This window comes from Stegodyphus dumicola, chromosome 1 (assembly GCF_044657685.1).
Source record: "Stegodyphus dumicola isolate Sdum_Otavi_A_Nest chromosome 1, ASM4465768v1".
In the NCBI taxonomy this organism is placed as follows: domain Eukaryota; kingdom Metazoa; phylum Arthropoda; class Arachnida; order Araneae; family Eresidae; genus Stegodyphus; species Stegodyphus dumicola.
In genome coordinates this window covers 46927823-46949217 of record NC_140768.1, presented here as the reverse complement: position 1 = coordinate 46949217, position 21395 = coordinate 46927823, and the positions used below count along the sequence as shown (strand labels likewise).

General features: G+C 34.0%; 1 protein-coding gene across 6 annotated transcripts in view; it reads left to right on the top strand.

Moving 5' to 3' along the window:
* Positions 1 to 21395, top strand: part of LOC118188171 (CUGBP Elav-like family member 1-A) — a 120674-nt gene that overhangs the window by 61440 nt on the left and 37839 nt on the right. For all 6 annotated transcript variants that reach the window (XM_085814230.1, XM_085814221.1, XM_085814227.1 and 3 more), the window contains 3 exons: positions 4793 to 4867; positions 19696 to 19758; positions 20420 to 20515. In XM_085814230.1, coding sequence (XP_085670356.1) covers positions 4793 to 4867; positions 19696 to 19758; positions 20420 to 20515 — 234 coding nt within the window. The remainder of the gene's footprint in view (positions 1 to 4792; positions 4868 to 19695; positions 19759 to 20419; positions 20516 to 21395) is intronic.

Genomic DNA, 21395 nt, shown 5'->3' with positions numbered 1-21395 from the left:
AGAAAATACAACAACGTGAAACGTGAACTTGAAAGAAGAGTTGAGTGAATCGTCTGCTTTTTTACCTCGATGCAGATTAGAGGGGGAAAAACTTTTATCATGATGTCAATAATTTGGTATTTCCGTTATGACTCATTATTATTCAGTTTTTATGATGTCATTATTCGGTAACTATTTTTCTTCGATATTTCGTACTCGGTGTTGCGGTTTCTGGAAGCTATAAACTGAATGTTTATATTTTGAGAGGCAACGCGGATTTTCAGTATTTGACTGTAGTTTTAATAGAACTTTCAAAGACAGAATGGGACCATAAAGAATTTAAACAATTAATTGGTCGTGTTTGGTTAAAGCTATTTCAACTAAACCATTTACTCATTTTAACATAAATTTTGTATTATTTATTTTTAAGCAGTAATTATTTTATTTCAACATATATTTAAATTTTGCTTTACAAAATAAAGAGAAAATTTGCAAAAGTGCTCCATGGTTTTATGAAATATGTGTTGCTTTATAACAAGACCTTCCACCCTCTGTGAATTTTGAGTTAACTAACTGTTTGTTGCTTGGCATTTTCTTGAACTTAAAATAATTAAAAAAATATATGTTGTATAATTATATGTTGAAATAAAATAATTACTACTTAAAAATAAATAATACAAAATTTATGTTAAAATGAGTAAATGGTTTAGTTGAAATAGCTTTAACCAAACACGACCAATTAATTGTTTAAATTCTTTATGGTCCCATTCTGTCTTTGAAAGTTCTATTAAAACTACAGTCAAATACTGAAAATCCGCGTTGCCTCTCAAAATATAAACATTCAGTTTATAGCTTCCAGAAACCGCAACACCGAGTACGAAATATCAAAGAAAAATAGTTACCGAATAATGACATCATAAAAACTGAATAATAATGAGTCATAACGGAAATACCAAATTATTGACATCATGATAAAAGTTTTTTCCCCTCTAATCTGCATTGAGGTAAAAAAGCAGACGATTCACTCAACTCTTCTTTCAAGTTCAATGAAAGCATTTCTAATGGTAGGTGTCTGAATATTTTTCGCATATCCATATGTTCCTATAGTACCTGCGTCATCATAACTTCTATTTTAATTTTGAACAACTGTAATTGTATCACTGTGCAGGAGTAACTGAAGTGATTTTATGGAGATGCAAAAATTAAATTATGAATACTAGAAAGAAAACATTTAGAAGAATTTTCTTCATCACACGTGTACTTTATTTTTTATGATTTGGTTTATTTAATTACTGCAAAACACATGAGAGCTATCTGTCTAAGGGAAGGGATGCCTTCATGGAAGACTTGCTAAGGGAAATTAGCTCGTATCCGCACTACAGGTGGGGGAAAACTACGAAGATGCCCTTGCAGCCAGCCTGTTCGGCAATATTCAAATCCTGGATCTGTCCTACCTGTCCTCTTCGGCCATAGTATAATTTACTGTATTTTTTTTAATACATTTCAGGTGCATTTTAATGAGCTTAAAATTATTTCTCTGCTTAAGAAACAAATTATTTAAATACTTAGATATATAAAGTATTAGCATTATATTTATTCTTAGTTCTCTGAATTTGGGTAGAAAACAATACTTGGGAGTTTCATTGTGTTTTAAATGAAAGAAATCCAGTTTTATTTTTTAAGGGCCCAGTTTTGCCAAATAATTTTTCTTCAGAACATTTTTTATTACTATTAGTGCATTATTATTGCGTGAAATTTTTCTGTGGAAACGCATCTGAATTTTAAAAAATTATATCCAAATAAATACAATTTTGTTTTTATTGTTAAGGCAGTCACACTTATTTTCAAAATTAAGAGAATAAACTCATTATTGCTGTTGTTATTATTTCTCATAAGGTATCAGATATAATTTAATTTGGTGTAGATGCAGTGTAGTAAATATAAAACAGGAATTTATACCATACAGCAATGAAAGTGCTCATCTAGTAGCAGAAATGCCCAAAACATTCATTGCAAGGTGGCATCTAAAATGAGGCTAATAGGGAGTATGGTCATATCTAACAGACACATAAGTCATGCAGTCCGGCGTACTGTTAACTAGAGAGTTGATGAATCTCTGAAGTCGTAGGCTCTTCTACAGCAAAACAGTTTCTAGCTCTTGGATAATTCTTGAAGTAGGTCAGCTAAGAACATGTCAAGACATCTTAATTGGCGATTTGCTGGGCTGATATATGTCCTAGATATCTTCATATTGAAAACTACTTGAATTCTTTATGTAAGAATTAGCATTGTAAAAACAAAACTGAGAGCCTGTTGCCCATCTGAAATGTTTTATATAAGAGAGCCCCCTAAAGGTTTTATATATGGTATAGCTGTTGTAACTTGTAAAAGAATTGCCATTGCCTGGCAACCAACTATTGTTATGATGCTAATGAATTTTTACACTTTGACTGAAAGTTCTGTAATTAAACCACCATCTGAATGCTGCCTTAAATTGTATATCCCTGAGCAGTTGGGGAGACTGCTAAGCACCGATGGTGACTAACTAGATTGTGACATCTTCACCAGTGTAATGATTCCCTTCCTTAATGTTACAAGAATGGTATCAGGTTCCTGTTCCTTAGATGAAGGAACATGAAGTAAGAGTCTAGGTCAAATCTAAACTTGTCACTTAAGAGAATTCAAGCTAACTGAAAATAGGTCCAAGTCTGATCATTGCAACAGACCTACTCTATTGTATGAGAAGTTAGAGGGTTGTAAATAGCAGGTTTTCTGACAGTAATCAGTTTGGGCTAAAAGTGTTTTCACAAATTGCAAATGACACAAAACATTACATTCTTTGCAACCTTAACTAGGATGGCACTGCCTCCAGTCTACCAACAGTTAATTCTCCAGCAAATTATATTGTATAAGTCTTGATAGTTACTTATTTTGAAGCAGTGCTTAACCTCTTAGGACCATTGCTGGGAGAATGAAGCACTCTCACGGAACCGGACTCACTGAAATGGATTGTCGCTACCAGCCCACACATTTTCAGCAGTTAAGCTTAATTTTACGAACAAAATCGTATAAAATCAGTGTTTTGATATTATGACTTCAATTTTTGAAGATGCATATTTAATGTACTTGTTTTTAATGTGTATTAATATAAAGTATATCACGTTAATAGAAATAAATTAAACAGGCAAAATACTAAAATCATAACTATACACACAGAAATAAATGCTATAAACATGAAAAAAAATTACAAATACAAAATTAAAAAAAGAAAACTAAACAAAAATAAACTGTAAGTAATTAAATTCCAATTTAAAAATTCTGCTGTGTGTGAAGTAAATCAAAACAAGAATCGACACACAGTCCTACGTTGCATATTTTGCACTCAAAATACGTTGTTTGCTTTCGCTTTTCCTTGGTTTTATCGCACACAACGCGTCTTCTCCTGCCTTTATTACCTTTTCCATCAATGTAAATTTTTGGAAACTGTCTTCCAGTTAGACAGAAAGGTGGAATGTCCTCTGATTTTGGACAAGTTTTTAAGTAATGTCTCTTAGCCATAGCTAACGGAATGAAACTGAATATAACCCCAGCACATGTCCCGAAACTTCTTCCAGAGACACTGAGAAATATTTCATCCTCAAACGTTGTGTGACATCAGGCTTATGTTAGAAAACTTCCTGTTTTTCTAAATTGAAAACAGCATCCACGACGACCAAAAAGTGATCAAGGAAAGACCCCCTACTGGAGGGATATTCGGTACTGATCAATATATACATTATATGTAAATACATTATATACCAAAATATAATGCCTATGCCTTTATATATAATGACCATTCAAGGCATTATATATAATGACCTACTAAATTAAGTAAGAAAAACAAAAACGCTGGCTCTTTCCTGAGAATTGCGAGCAAGACGCATTATGCATCAAGAAAGCTGATAGTCTTTCCCCTTCTGTAATAATGTTGTAATGTTACTTTTTAATTAACCAAGAAAGTTTATGTTAAGTTTCAAAATAAATAGGGGAAAAAAATCCCAACGAAATAAACAAAAATGCCTGTGCCCCTTTAATTCACAGGTGCACTTATAAAGAGTCGTGATTTCCAGTTAGTTTATTTCAATAAATCTCTCAAAACCAGAAGCACAAAACAGAAACTAATGCCAGTACATGAAGGTCAAATGCTATATGAATCAACCCACGTGAAAATAATTACCACTTAGCTCCATTTATTGCCCTTTAAAAAATTCAAATAAATCGATCCATTTGAATGTCGCATATATGCCATGCTGGGCTCGTAGGAGCAGAATCGTTGTGTCGCATATACGGGACACCAGGCAGGTAGAAATGAAATCGTTGTGTCGCGTATTCGTGAAGCTGGTCCTGAACGGGTTAATGAAATTTAACAAAATTTTGTAACAGATGGTGTGATTTTTGATGACATATACAAATGAAGTAGGAGCAAAACAACAGATGACTTCTCTTTATGCTTATTGCTGTCATAACATTGCTTCTTGTACTGTTGTGTACTGTATTTGACAGAGCTGTTCCATTATTATTTGACCACACACTTTTTCACTTTTGTTTTAATATTTTTCTCAGAAATTATTTTTTTAAAAAAAGTATATTTTTCTTATTTTGTAATACCAGTATTTTAGTTGGAGTATTTTTATCATTACAGTTTTAAATGTTTTGGGATATCAACAATAATTACTCTTGAAAGTTTACTGTACAGAAAAAGTCTTCTAATATGAAAGTTAGTGTATTTTTTGTCTTTCCTTTTTGTTTAATGCCTGCTTTGAAATTATTTTAGGGCTGAATGCTTTAGGCCTACAAGGAATTGGTGGGCAAGGTGGAATTACGTTAAACTCAGGAAACCATACTCCAGGTAATTTATGCTGTATTGAGGGTTTTTTTTTTTTTTTTTTTTTTTTTTTTTATCTTTATGAATTAATAAATAAACTTCACCAAAACATATTGCTTTATTATTTCATATTTTTACTACAGCTTTTTATTTTAGAATGTGATAATATACATTGGCTTAAGCTTTACATTAATACAGTGGTCTCGAACTGGCAGACCGTGAAGGAATTTTATGTGGTTTGCAATTGGATTTTCTGTAAATTTATTAGAATTATTATGACAAGGATTTGAATGAGACTTAAAATTTTAATGCTTGGAGTCCAACTTTACTTTATTTTCATTACCATTAAAAACAAACATATAAACCGTTTTTATACCAAACATAAATACTGTTACTATATTATAAAGTAAATTAATAGCTTCATTTGTAGATCTAAGATGATCTACAAATATAGGTATTAATTTACTCTATGATATAAATCAAAGTTCTGAAGATAAATTAAGTTAATTTTTTTTTTTTTTTTTTTTTTTTTGGCATACTTTTCAAAAGAAAAGTATCCTCATGTATGAGTTTTTTCAGTGAAAATGATAACTTTGTTTGGAAGTACATTTATGTTTGAGCAGGTCCCCTCCCCCATTTGAAAATTTTAAAAATGAGCCAGTGAGCAACTACAATTCGGGGTGAAGATACTTCTAGTAATTTTCTCCTAATATTACAAATTTTATCAAAATTGAAATGACATCAGGTATTGTAGCAGAAAGTTGTAGTAAGAAATAAGAATTTTTATGTACAAATATCTTTTCTGTATATGCATCAAAAAAATTTTACAAATAAAAGAAAGAGAATAGGTTGCTATTATTTATTTTCAAGTTTTGCCCCTTTTGTAAAGTTTTTGCAATTTGTTTATTTTTAGTTTTAGTGGTTTATTCAACATATTAGAATTATTTGAATTACAAAGAGTAGCATTCAGAAATTTCTTGAAGACATCAATTTACTTTCTTGACGACTTTTAGATTTCAGAGAGAAAATAAATATAAATATTTAAATTTTTTCTTTGCTACATTATTATTGCTGTTTAAAGCTCTGGTTAGTATTTAGTAAATAAAATTTAGTTAAAATTGTTTTGTTGGAAAACCTTTTCATTTAATCAAAAATTCAGTGTGTTGGCTGATTTCAGATCATACATTTGACCCACATGCAATTTGAATAAGAGATCATTCATTATATTGATAAACAACTTGTACTTTTTATTAATGTGTTACTTTTAAGTAATTAGTTTGTTGACATATACACATTAGTATAATTAATAAATGGTATATTTAATTCCATATATTGTGTATCTTAGTTGCCTAATTTTTGTCGTATTCTCTTTCTTTAACACTGTCATTTGCATTAGAAATGTTGTTTAATGATGACATTAAACAACATTTCTAATGCAAATGTGTACTGTAGTAATGCAAATACAAGTTCTGTAGCATAAAGATTTCATTTGTCTGTGTACAATGTTATTATGGAAATAAACATTAGAAGAAGAATTCAAACTAAACTGAAATATAAAACTTGCAAATTGTGCCTTTGTGAAAGCTGGTTTTGTAAATGAAAATTTGAATCTCTCTTTTTTTTTTTTTTTTTTTTTTTTTTTACTGCTTAGGGGGGGGAAATCCTTTTCAGGGGCAGTTTATAATGTAAAAAGGAAAACTGTTGCTGTCAAATTTAATTTGTTTAAAAAGAGTAGCAACATATAGCTTTTTGTTAATATCAAGGAAATAAGCATCAGTAAAAATTCATATCAAAATTAATCAATAGTATCAAAATTCATATCAAAAATCAAAATAAGTAGTTATTTAAAATTTGCCATATTCTAGTTTAGCAAAGACTTTTTTTAATAAATAAAAATTTGAAGCTTTCTTTATTATGTGGAAGTAAAAAAGGCTGATTTTAGGGACAGCAAATGTGAAAGGAAAAGCTTTTTCAATCTTGCCTTATATATTTAGTGAAAAGTTATGATCTTTCTGCTAAAGTAGATGACAACTGCAAAAGTTACACTTGATCTTTTTGAAATCATTATTGTTCATCATATCTGCTTATAATATACATCTGTCTTTTTTTTAAAGGAGGAGGGACATACTTGATCTTTTTAAAATCGTTTTGTTCAGCATACCTATTTATTAAATACCTTAGATACCTCTAAAGGCTGGAACATTCATGTGGACATATAATTTTTTGCAATTTGTTCTATAGTTACTTGATATGTGAGAAAACAAAAAGGTTCATGAAATATTACACATTAAAAAAAATTCCAGGAATAAAGCTAGAAAATATTTATACAATATATTTTTATTTGTAGCAAATAAAACATGCATGCCCACTTCTGTTTTGTCTACATAAAAAATATAGTTATTTGTCTCATGTCCATTATTTCTCTGAAGATTGAATTTGTTATAGCAAAATTATGAAAACTTCCACCATGTTTAGCTTATTTTTCATACAAGAAGATTCTGAGTTAATAATTAACTCTTGTTTTGAATGACATTTAAAGTGTTTAAAGATTTGAAGATATTTTGTTCAGTGCTAATAGACAACAATTTTTAAAATCAATTATATTTTTCCATGAACTTTTTCAAATTATCAAATTGATCAAAACTTTTAATATCAACTGGAACACAATTTTATTACAAAAGAGTGGAAATTTAGATATTTTTTGCATATTTCATAAACCTGGTTTGAAGGAAAGGGTTTTTAAATGCTTAAGAAAGAAAATATGTCTAGAAAAAAAAAGGAGTACTCTAGTTATATAAATGAAACTATAAAAGAGATAATGTTTTGTTTTTATGGGCCACTGTTCCAGTGTGTGTAAAATTACTTCCACTTTTTTATTTGGAGGGGGGGGGACTTTTCCACTTTTAGTTTTCTCTATTTAACAACATTACGGTTTGAAACTTGTTTGTAAATGAATAAATATTTTTTGACATCATTAATATGCATTTTGGTGCTCTTTTGTTATCAGGACTGGATTAAAAAATGTATGTATGGATATATGTGTATGTATGTATATATATAGGTTTGTATATGTATGTATACATAGACAATATATGCACATCCATATATACACATTCATACATGCATTTGTTTCTGAATCTGGTCCTGATAACAAAAGAGTACCGATTTTTCTGATCATGAAAAATCTAATAAAACTTTAAACCTTATATTAATTCTGCATTGCATAGTTATACATATATGAGTCAGCTGAAATTTTACACTGTATATAAAATTTATGAAAAATTATTTTGCATTTATTTCATTTTAGTTCATATATGATCATATTTTTTTCACATTCATTTTCAAATTCTTTATTAGATGGTTTCACCTTTCCTTTATTTATGGAAAAATAGACTTAACCCCTTAACTGCCGCGGGCGTATATATACGCCTTGCTCAGCCAATGCGTTAACTGCCCCAGGCGTATATATACGTCCTTCCAAACTGCTATCATTTGCTTTGCGCTGCTACACCTAAAATTATTCACAAAGTTAACGCATCGGCTGCGCATCTGGGGCAGTTAACGCATCGGCTGAGCAAGGCGTATATATACGCCCGCGGCAGTTAAGGGTTTAATTTGAGCATAATCTATTTTTAGAATTCAAAAGTTCTTTTATGCGTTGTTTTTAAAGTTTTCAATTATTGATAAAGAATACATATTTTTGTATTAGTTCAAGGGGAGTACTTTTTATATGATGTTAGTATGTGGTTTTAAATAATAAGCTTACTTTTTATATAATATGAGTATGTAGTTTTAAACGATAAGCTTGAATTTCAAGTTCACTGTTTTTTTGAATCCATCAGTATACATTGTTCGAAACAAAAGCTCTAATATGAGGATTTTGAATTTATGATAATAAAGACGGTCTAAAATTTAAACTATATATATAGTTTTTCATTTTAGAAATGCATAATTCCTAAATCGTTTAACCCTTTTACGACGGCGCACCTTTGTTTAAGACGCTCGTGCGGGACGGAAGGGAATCGAAGGCAGTCACTGTACAAGACGTAGATTCTGCATTGCTAAGACTAATTTTTTAGAAACTTCTAGCATCGTAATTTTTGGTATCATTTTAGCTTATTACTTGAGCTCTTATATACAGGGGTTGGACAAAAATATGGAAACACCTTTAAAAAAATATGTTTCTTTGCTTAATATGGTGTAGGAAACCCGTTGGCATCCAAAACAGCTTGCAGTCTTCTCGGAATGGATAAATACAGTTCCTCTATGTTTGCCAAGGGAATATTATTATACTATTCTTGTATGCAAAACGGTGGCAAGTTCAGATAACGATGTTGGCGGTGGATAACGAGAACGCACTTTCCGTTCCAATGTAGACCACAAAGGTTCGATAATATTCAGGTCTGGTGACTGTGGTGGCCAGGGGAGATGGGACAACTCATCCTCATGCTCAGAAAACCAGTTATGGACAATGTGAGCTGTGTGAACAGGGGCTTTGTCGTCTTGGAAGACACCATCACCATTGGGGAACAAAGTTTGTACCATGGGATGAACTTGATCGGTCAGAACGTTTACATAAGTCTTGACAGTCATGTGCCCTGACACAGTTATCATGGGGCTAGCAGAGAACCATGATATGGCTGCCCAAACCATAACAGAACCCCCGCCATGTTTCACTCATGGCAACAAGCAGTCTGTATTATAGGCTTGAGATGGCGTTCTCCAGACGTAAACTCGGCCAGAAATGGGAAACAATGTGAAAGAAGACTCGTCAGACCATATTACTCGCTTCCACTGCTCTATAGTCCAGGCTTTATGACTTAAACACCACCTTTTCCTGTTACGGGCATTAGCATCACTGATGAGTGGCTTCTCAATTGCAGCACGGCCAGTCATTCCCTGTTTATGAAGCTCCCTTCTAATTGTTTTGGTACTCACAGGGTTCGGTAACACAACATTCATTTCAGCAGTAACTTTTGCAGCTGTGGTCTTCTTATTTTTTGTCACAATTGCCCTTAATGATCGTCTGTCATGATCACTCAGGACACACTTTCGTCCGTGCTGTGATTTAGCAGATGATGTTTTTCCGCTTTTCAAATATGCGGAAAAAATCTTCGATACAGTACCTCTTGAAACACTAAACACCTCGGCTACCTTGCTTACGGAAGCACCTACCATACGTGCTCCAACAATTTGCCCATGTTCGAAGTCTGTTAACTCTGACATAATGCAATGAAAACCTCACATAACAGTACTCCGACAACAACTGAACTGTTTAGCACATTTACGAAGTTGTATAGGTGGCGTCAGTAGTCAAAAATGCCAGCGCCACCTACATATTTCATTAAAATCAATTTTTCTTTTCAAACATGCATTTCACAAGGTGTTTCCATATTTTTGTTCATCCACTGTATGTTAAAATTAGCACTTAATAAGGGTTTTTTCTTTATTTTACATGGAAATATACTTAGAAAATTGTTTATCTTGTAAAATAACTTTCGGAAGCGTTATTCAAATTATTCCAAAGTTTTAATTGATAAAATCCATCAATAAAGTTTAAAATTAATAAAACAACACAATAAAGACTATTTAAGAAGAAACAAAATTTAAAATGAAGACTGAGTGTGGTAAATCTCGAAGCATGGAGAAGTATTACTTTCTAACTCTTAGAAAAAGTTTCACTTTCTAACTCTTTAGAAAATGAATCATCACTCTCATTTTCATTAGTAAATGGTTCACTAAGCAATAATACCAAAGTCAAGCAGAATATATCAAACTCAAGGTCAGGAACCTAAAACTGTGTTCATTTCAAAAGTAATGGACATAGGAAACGTTCCAGCTTAAAATGCGTGTACGCATCACCCGTCCTCTGAATGCAATCTAGTGATGCGTGGATGAGACGCCTGGATGTAAGAGATTTCTAAGGGAACGCATATATGGGACGCCCGTCCTGAAAGGGTTAAAATGCTAAGAAATTTAGAAAGCTTTTGGTATCTTTAGTATAGTATTATCTAATGATTAAAGCTGTTCATATTTGCTAGAGATCTAGAGAAGACAATAATTTCACTTTTAGCAGTTTTTTATTTTCCTAGTAATAATAACAATATATGTAAATTTACAGTAATAATTATGTGTTCCTGTCAATAATAACAGTTATTTTATTCCACATATATTATATGTAACATTTTAGGTTTAATTTCTCTACCAAAATGTTCGATTTTAAGATTTTGGTCCCCCCCCCCTTTTTTTTCTGAATTGCTTACAAACATGCTGAAATTTTTTAATTCTTTTATTTTTCATAAGGAAATATTATGTTGAATACATGCTTGTCTGGAGGGGAATCATTTCTTTTAAACTGAAAATCTTGAATATGACCAATAGAGTTTGCAGACCAGTTGGTGTGAAAAAATAAAAGGAAACCATGTCATGGTATTTAGACATGGAAATTAGATTATTTTGTTATTTTTATACTTTTATTCCATCAGATAGTTAGATAAATCATATTTGCTGATTGACTATCTATTGATGATTCTGTTCCACATTCATTTTTAACTTAATTTTTTTAATTGTTGTTCTTTTTGTATTTAATTGTCTGCATTTGCTTTTTATATTAAACTGGTGAATTAAAAAACGGTCAGATTTATGCGATTTGCATTGTAAATTTTCCGGTTATTTGTAATAACTGTATTTTATAAGAGAAGGAAATTTCAAAATTGTATGACTTATAAAAAATATAACAAAAAATAGAATGTGTGTTTAATTGTGCATTAAGTAATATTGTTATGTAATATCCTCAGGATTGATATACTTAAGAATATGAATGAATTTACTGTTAGACTCTTTTGCTGTTATCGAAAATTTGGAAGAAAATGTTTCAAATTTAACAAGCATAAAAAGGAAAGGAATTTTACAGAAATGTAATCATATTTAGGACACATCATTTTATGTCAGAGGCCTTCAAGAAAATCTTAAACATGACTTTTCATATCAAAGCTTGAGAATTTTATTTTGATGTAAACATGCTTTGTTACTTTCCCATAGTGCACCTGCCACTATTTTGGCAATACTATTGTAATAATATGCATGAGTGATTTTAATTATTCTAATTTACATATACACATACTTGCACACAATCCCCAGATGGTGCTATTGTTGTGTCTTGGCATGTCTTTGGCTTATCTTTCACAGAGGATAAAAAGGTGTAGCATTTTTGTAATGGAAAAGTACATATGAATGGTAACTAATTTTAAAATTCCTGCTGGGTGGAAATTCAAAATATTATATTGATTGTAAAATAAAATATTGAAGCGGCTTGCATTTATAATTACTCTTGTGTATTATTGGTAGACCCTGGCTGACGTTTAATTTGCAGTTTGTTTAAATATTAGTAACATTTTGCAGGTAGAAATTTCAAGCACCAGATTTAACAGTTTTGAAGTTTTATCAGAATATTATAGATGCAAATTTTTTAAAGCTCCACATTTGTTTTAAAATGTTTAGTCTGCATATTTTGGTATTTTTTTAGAAACAAAATAAAACCAACTATAGCATGGTGCAAAGTGTTGTAAAAATATTGTTACGAATTTGTTATTTAAAAAGCTAATGTTAGTTCAGTTACAAATTAAATGATTTTATTTCTCGCGCAGTGCAGCGCGTGACGAATATTAAAAGAAAGCTAAGCCGTAAAATTGAAATTACAAGAGCGCGTGCATTAAATAAATAAATATCTCTTTTTAATTTCGAGAAAGTACTGGAAAATTCTAGCGCGTGATTTTAAAATCTTATAAAAGGAGGAAAACATCTCAGTTTGTAGTAGTTGCTTAGTTTGTTGTTGTTTAGAAAACTGCTCTTGTCGATTGTAGCGAATTCGCGGATTAGCGTTCTTTAGCTGTTTTTAATTGCGTTCTATTGGACATTTGAGTAGTTAAAAGATAACTACTGTGAGATATTGTAATACTGCATGATAATTTGAGAAAATTTAAGCATTTTTGTTGTGATAATAATAAATTTTTTTTTGTTCATTTTTCATCGGACTTGTGCATTCATTTCATAACGAACCCGTACGCACGCAACAATTTTTGGTGTCAGGAGTGGGGTTTGAATGCCAATAACAAGAGCGATGGAAGAGCAATTAAGGCAGTTAATATCAGCCTTTGCCTCGTTTAAAGAAGAAATTAAAGAGGAAATGAAATTGGGCCAGGAATCCGTTAAGGAAGAAATGAAATTGGGCCAGGAATCCGTTAAGGACGAAATGAAAGCCATTCAAGCTGGTCAAGAAGAAATGAAAAGAGAAATTACTTGCATAATAGAAAATAAATTTGAAGCTATGGAAGGCAGAATTGACGCAGTTGAAAATAAAGTTGGACATATTGAAGAAAAAGTTTCTTCCGTAAAAGATCATATTGAAGAAAGAGTTTCTTCGGTGAAAGAAGAAATAGAAGAAAGAGTTTCTTCTGTAAAAGAACATATAGAAGGGAGAGTTTCTGCTGTGGAGGAACGAATTGAAGGAAGAGTTTGTGCCGTCCAACACCAAATCGAACAACAAATTGATGAGAGAGTTTCTGCAGTTGCCAAAGAAATGGATACTTTAAAGAAATTCGTAACGTCGGCAGGGAGCAGGAGTGATGATTTTAAATTCTTACCAATGCCTGCTCGTCCACCTCTGAAGCTATCCACGTATGATGGGAAGACCTCCTGGCAGGTGTATAAGACACAATTTTCTATCATGGCGGATGCGAATGGATGGGATTCCCAAGCTAAGGCCTGTCATCTCTCCGCTTCTCTAAGAGCCGACGCAGCGGATATCCTTCAGACTCTTCCCGAAAACAAAAGGTTAGATTTCGAAGCTCTGTCCGGCGCCTTGGAGTTGCGCTTTGGGGAGAAGTGTTTAAAAGACTACAGCAGGCTCCAATTAAAATCTCGTCAACAGAAGCCTACCGAAACACTTCAGGAGCTCGCCGCGGATGTTGAAAGGCTGTCCCATCTCGCCTTTTCGGAATGCCCGACAGAAACAAGGGAAATCCTGTCCTTGCAATACTTTATCGACGGCATCCGAGATACTGAAATACAGAAAGCTCTACGAATGGCGGATGTAAAAGATTTAAAAAGTGCTCTAGTGTACGCCATGAAATTTGAGGCAGCCCAGCAAGCCACTCGTCGAGACCGCCACCCAGTCAGAGCTGCTCAAATCCAGGAGCCAGGGGATCAAGTCACCGCTCGACTTGACGATTTAACTAGACAACTGAACGCCTTGAGACGGAATATTGGTGAGAAGAAACCGACCGTTAAGTGCTGGAACTGCGGTGCTGAAGGACACATACGACGAAACTGCAAAACACCCCAGGGTACTGATGTTAGGACCGCTTCTAACAAGCAGCAGGGAAACTAATTAGTGGCCATCTCGCGGGGCGGAGGTTGCCAGATAATGAAAAGCCCCCGTTTAAAGCGCTTCAGATTTCTGCAGTGAGAGGCGGCAGTAATGGACTTTTCATAATAGGACATATTAATGGAGTTCCGTGCAATATGACTATAGATACAGGAGCCAACGTCACCATTATCCGAAAAGATTTGGCTCAACAACTAGGAAACAAACTTATCTGGACGCCGCCCTGCGTTACCCTCCAGACTGTGTCCGGTGAGAAGATCGACATCGACGGAAAAGTAAATGTTAACATCACGTTTGGAAGTGCCGCTTACCATCACACGGCATATGTAGCAGAGATCACTGATTCTTGCATACTCGGATTGGACTTTCTAAGGAAATACAATTTTTACTTGGATTTTAAAAATAACGAATTGCACTCTACATCTGAGGACATAGCGTTATTTCTCGTTAATGATGAAGAAGTTAAATCTGTCCATAAAATCATAGCACAAGACTATATCACAATACTGGCAAGAACAGAAATTTTACTTCCTGGATCCATAGCCGAAAATAGAAATTTCCGCTACGGCATCATAGAATATCCCAATAACTGTAATATCCCAAAAGGAGTACTAGTAGCCTCAACACTCGTCGACCTATCCAGAACGGTTATCCCGGTGAGAGTCGCCAATGTAACTGAAAAGTCGAGAGTTATTAAGAAAGGTGAAGTGGTTGCAACATGTACTCCAGTAACCAGCGTTGAAAGAAAGAGTAACATCCCAGAATCCGTGTCCTCAGAGAGCATTACATCGGAGTTATTGCAGAATGCACAATTAAACGATAAAGAGAAAAATGCTGCCGATCGCGTCATTAAAGATCTTCAAGTTGTTTTCTCCCGCTCGTCTTCAGACGTGGGTCGAACTAGTTTGACACAACATAGAATAGATACTGGCGATCATCCCCCAATCAAGCAACATCCAAGACGTCTACCATTTGCTAAACAGGAAGAGGTGCGAACACTGTTAAAAGATATGGAAGAAGGCGATGTCATCGAGCCTTCAGCGAGTCCATGGGCATCTCCCATCGTTCTCGTCAGAAAGAAAGACGGCTCAACAAGATTTTGCGTTGACTATCGCCGGTTGAATGAGGTTACGAAGAAAGACAGTTACCCTCTTCCTAGAATTGATGACATTCTAGACACTCTTTCTGGAAGCAAGTGGTTCTCAACACTTGATTTAAAGAGTGGGTATTGGCAGGTAGAAATCCATCCTGAAGACCGAGAAAAGACGGCATTTACTACGGGACAAGGACTTTGGCAGTTCAAAGTGATGCCGTTTGGACTGTGTAATGCGCCGACAACATTCGAACGTCTTATGGAGACTGTTTTGAAAGGCCTTTCCTACGAAGCCTGTCTGATATACCTGGACGATATCATCATCGTCGGAAAGAGTTTTGAAGAGCATCTAGAAAATCTTAGAAAGGTGCTTCAGAAACTGAAAGAGGCCAATCTGAAGCTGACTCCCGCTAAATGCAAATTGTTTCGAAAGGAAGTGACTTACCTGGGACATGTCATCTCTGCAGAAGTTGTGCGCACGGATCCTGAAAAGGTATTAGCGGTTAAATCCTGGACGCGTCCCGAAAATGTCCATCAGCTGAGAAGCTTCCTAGGGCTTTGCACCTACTATAGGAGATTTGTGAAGAACTTTTCTTCCATCGCAAGACCACTTCACAAGCTGACAGAGAGCAAGCAAAGATTCTTGTGGACAAAGGAATGCGAGCATGCATTTAACAACTTAAAGGAAGCTTTAACATCTGCTCCAATCCTGACGTATCCTCAGCTCGAAAGACCATTTATTCTCGACACCGACGCGAGCAATGAAAGTGTCGGTGCTGTTTTGTCCCAAGAAATAGACGGCCAAGAACGTGTAGTAGCTTGCTGGAGCAAGTGCCTGTCTAAACCGGAGAGGAATTACTGTGTCACAAGGAAAGAGTTGCTTGCCATAGTCAAAGCTGTAGAACATTTCCATCATTATCTATACGGGAGAAAATTCCTCCTCCGCACGGACCATGCCTCATTGGCCTGGCTTTTAAATTTCAAAAATCCTGAGGGTCAAATAGCCAGGTGGATACAGAGACTCCAAGAATATGACATCACTATCCGTCATCGTAAGGGATCATCACACGGAAACGCCGACGCCCTGTCTAGAAGACCTTGCCAAGAAAGCTGCCGATATTGTTCCAGGGTGGAAGCGAAATACGAGCTGCTGACTCCGGTCGCAAGACAAATTACAACATCAACATCGGCTGATCGAGACCCGTGGAGTGATGATGAAGTCAGGAAAGACCAGCTGGAAGACCGCGACATTAAACCCATACTTGATTTAATAGAGTCATCAAACAGAAAACCTACATGGCAGGACATTTCTATCTGTAGTCCTACGACAAAACAATACTGGGCACTCTGGGATTCACTTCACATTCGAAACGGCGTCTTATACCGGAAATTCGAGTCGGATGATGGGAAGACGTTCCGATGGCAACTGATACTTCCAAGATCCCGGATTCCTGATGTCCTCAAAGAACTACAAAACAGCCCTACAGGAGGTCACTTTGGAATTATGAAGACCTTACAGAGAGTTCGTGAGCGCTTTTACTGGAATAATGCAAAGAATGACGTGCAAAAGTGGTGCCGATCTTGCGATGCCTGTGCAGGTCGGAAAGGACCGAGGAAACGCAGCCGAGGCAGACTGCAACGTTACAACGTAGGTGCGCCTTTTGAACGTATCGCCTTTGACATCCTGGGACCTCTGCCACGAACTGCTGATGGCAACAAATACATATTCGTTGTCATTGATTACTTTACCAAGTGGCCTGAAGCTTATCCTATTCCTGATCAAGAGGCAGTCACAGTATCTGAGGTAATGATACAGCACTGGATTTCCAGGTTCGGAGTGCCTCTTCAGTTACATTCCGATCAGGGAAGGAATTTTGCCTCGGCAGTAATCAAAGAACTATGCAAACTACTTGGCATTGACAAAACTCAAACGACGCCATTGCATCCCCAGTCGGACGGCATGGTAGAGAGGTTCAATCGAACCATCCTTAATAACCTCTCATTAGTGGTTTCCAGAAACCAACAGGACTGGGACAAGAAATTACCACTCTTTTTACTGGCTTATCGCAGTGCTGTCCACGAGACTACCGGCTATTCTCCATCACAGATGCTCTTCGGTCGTGACCTTCGTCTGCCTTGTGATCTATTGTTTGGCCGCCCTCCGGATGCTCCTTCATCGTCTGAGGAATATATTCAAGATCTCCAGGCCCGGTTTGAAGTGATGCACAATTTTGCACGAGAGCGAGTCAACTTGGCGACGGAGAAGATGAAGACCCGATACGACACAAGAGCTACTGAACATCAATTCCACGAAGGAGACAAGGTGTGGTTGTGGAATCCGACTCGACGGAAAGGACTTTGTCCGAAATTACAGTCACCTTGGGATGGGCCGTACACAGTCCTAAACAGGCTGAATGACGTCGTGGTTCGGATTCGTAAGTCTTCGAACTCTAAACCTAAAGTCGTTCATTACGACAGGTTAGCTCATTACTATGGCCATAATACATAATGTAAATAATTGTAAATAGTATAAGACCATGGTCCATTTTGTTTTTAAATGTGTATTTGATTTGTTTTATGTATTGCATTTATTGTTCATGTTGTTTATTATTGTAATGTAATGCTTATTAATGCATTTATGCCACAGTTGTAAGTTTAGCTTCCTGTCCAGGGATTGTACTGCCCGGGACGTGCAGTCCTTGGGAAGGGGGCAGTGTTACGAATTTGGTATTTAAAAAGCTAATGTTAGTTCAATTACAAATTAAATGATTTTATTTCTCGCGCAGTGCAGCGCGTGACGAATATTAAAAGAAAGCTAAGCCGTAAAATTGAAATTACAAGAGCGCGTGCATTAAATAAATAAATATCTCTTTTTGATTTCGAGAAAGTACTGGAAAATTCTAGCGCATGATTTTAAAATCTTATAAAAGGAGGAAAACATCTCAGTTTGTAGTAGTTGCTTAGTTTGTTGTTGTTTAGAAAACTGCTCTTGTTGATTGTAGCGAATTCGCGGATTAGCGTTCTTTAGCTGTTTTTAATTGCGTTCTATTGGACATTTGAGTAGTTAAAAGATAACTACTGTGAGATATTGTAATACTGCATGATAATTTGAGAAAATTTAAGCATTTTTGTTGTGATAATAATAAATTTTTTTTTGTTCATTTTTCATCGGACTTGTGCATTCATTTCATAACGAACCTGTACGCACGCAACAATATGTTTTAGTTTCCAAAATGCCAAAAATTTCACCTTCATGAACAATAAATAATACTGCTTCCTTCTCTGTATCCTGCAAAAAACTTAGCTTTGCAAAATGTTATGTGATGTAACTTTACTGAAAAGTCCAAAAATGTTTGGTTTATTTATACAATTTTTTAAAATTGTTGGCTTTTATGGAAGATAATCGAACTAATATGCAAATCTCAGATGTTGCAAAGCTTTATTTAGTGGTTGCTTTAACGAGCTGGTATCAAGATATTAATAAGCACACAAGAAATCTTGTAAAATTCTTTCTCTTCTCTTCTGAAATTATATAAAATAATATTACAAGGTGTTTGAGTTAAGTGTTGCTGTTATCATCAGATATAAGAAAACAAAGTTAATGTAGTAGATTCTTGTGATTGTTTGGTTTTTCCTGCATTGGGCATTTTATTATGTCTTTCTGTCTGGGCATTCATTCTTTCTGGGATACAGAGAAGGAAGAAATCTCTGTAACTGGAATGTCTGTGGTATGTGCATATAGATGCAGATAAAAATGTCTATATATAAGTTAGGTATTTTAAAAATCTATTTTATATTTACTGTTTTGCTGTGGTTTAAGAATGATGTATCATCAGTCAACAAGAAACATCATCAGGGAAAGAAAGGGAGGGTGCTCTGAAGCAATCACAACAAAATGCATTAAGTTCGCCTGTGGATTAAAACTTCTGTCAGACTGAAAAATATTTATGACCAGAGGCTATAAAAAGCTTTTGGATTGAATTTATTTAATTGATTTTATTGGATTTCAACACAAGTTTTAAAAATTTCAGTTCTTTGACAAACTATTATTATAGAGTAGGATAATAATGAATAGTAACTATGTTTATTTTACTTAACACCGATTATTTACTAAAAATTTATATTTTGGGTATGTCCACAATAATGAAAAAGGTGTGTACAGTTTTCTTTATTATTCTGAGATATTTATTAAAATCATTAACATTTCATTTTAGAAATTTGAAAATTTTTATTTATTTATGTATTTTTGTTCTGCTTTAAATCAGTGTGTTTTTGTTATCTTAGTTATCAAGAGTTTCATTATTTTCAAATTACTTGAAATTATTCATTCTACTAATGTACTAAGTTATTCATAATCCCCTTAATTTATTTTAGATGTGAATGCTGCCAATATACAGAGCTTGGCTGCTTTGGCAAGTTTAACTACGAACAACCCGGGTACATTTTCTTTTGTTTTACATTGTAATCAGTTTTCTCACATTTATAAATGGTACAAGAAATATAATTTAGTTATGATACCTAAATTTTGGTGTTTTAACGTACATTTCATCTGTTAAAGAATCGTAGTTTTGCTCTTTAAAAAGTTCAAATGAGTTATAATTTTGATGTGTTTATGTTTAATTTTCATATATTGTTTGCATTACAAAATTTGTGCTCTAGTAAAAAATTTTTGTAGTGTTGTGCCCACAAACTTAACTCTTTAAACCAAATCTTAAATTGATTTTCTGAATAATTTTATTACTTTTTGCATTAAGTTTATTAAAATTTAATTTTGGGATAGTCATTTTTTACATAAAGCCCAGTGCTTAATTTGCCCCACATATGTCTTGGTTCTTATTGTTGGTACAAGTGTACCAGTTGAAATGTAATTAAGCAAGCTTTACATTTAATCAAAATAAATATATCTATGTAGACAAAGTTGACTAGAAATTAATAAATGAGACAGATTTTTCCTTCTTGTTTAATTTTATGTAATATTTTTATGTAATGAAATGTCAAGTGGCATATAAATATTTGTAATTAAATGCCATGTGATTCTTTCTTCTTCTTTAATACTTTTGAATAATGAAGTTTTTTTTTTTTTTTTTTTTTCATATAGTGGGCATCAACTCTATGATGATGCAAAATTTAACAGCACTGGCAGCAGCTAGTAGTAGTAGTGGTTCAGCAGGTATTCATGGGCTTGCGGCTGCAGGTAAGATTATCCATTATTTTGAGACAAATTTTACATTTTTGGATTACAAGCATTTACAGATTATCAGAATTGTGCTGTATTATTTTTGTAAATTATTGAAAATTTAAGGAAATTTTACTAAATAGTCAGTAAAAAACTTTGCACTATGTCATGCAACAATATACCATCCTATGTTACTATTAGCAAATAGTGATACTTATAAAATACATTTTTTTTATTAATAAGCTGCGTTACAAATGTTGAATGTATAGCGGCTTGTGAGCACCACATAGTCGTGAATTTTGCGAAACCCACTTTAAACTGGGAGCTGGAATTTTTTCCCTCTCTGACAGGCCTTGGGTATAAGTCGGCTTTGTTGCATTGAACTGCTTTGATAAAGAATCTTTTGTTGAGATGGTTTATAAAATGGTTGAAATCTTTCCATTGAAAGAAAGGAAGAAAATTCTTCAGTTTTTGAGACAGTTTCTGTTACTAATTTATATATATATAAATGATTTAATTTTAGATGTTTTTGCTAAGAATGTTATTACTACTAAGCAAGCTGATCATATGAGGGTAAGGTGAAAAGTTCTCAACCTGACTAAGAAATGACGTTCCAATCAGCAAAAATTTACATTTCCTACCTGGGTGCAGGTGTTATTAGTTCATATGACAAGTTTCAACTTGTTCTCTGAAGTAGTTTGTTTACACAAATTTTTGCAGTAGACGTCTTGCGTGTCATTCTTGGAGTGTTGAGTGATTTCAGTTATTTAAAATGGATAAACTTGACTATTGTGCGGTCATAAAATTCTTTGTTTTGGATGGATTAAGCCCTAAGGAAATTCACCCGAAGTTGATAAAAGTTTATGGGGACTCTGCTCCTTCCATGTCAACCATTAAA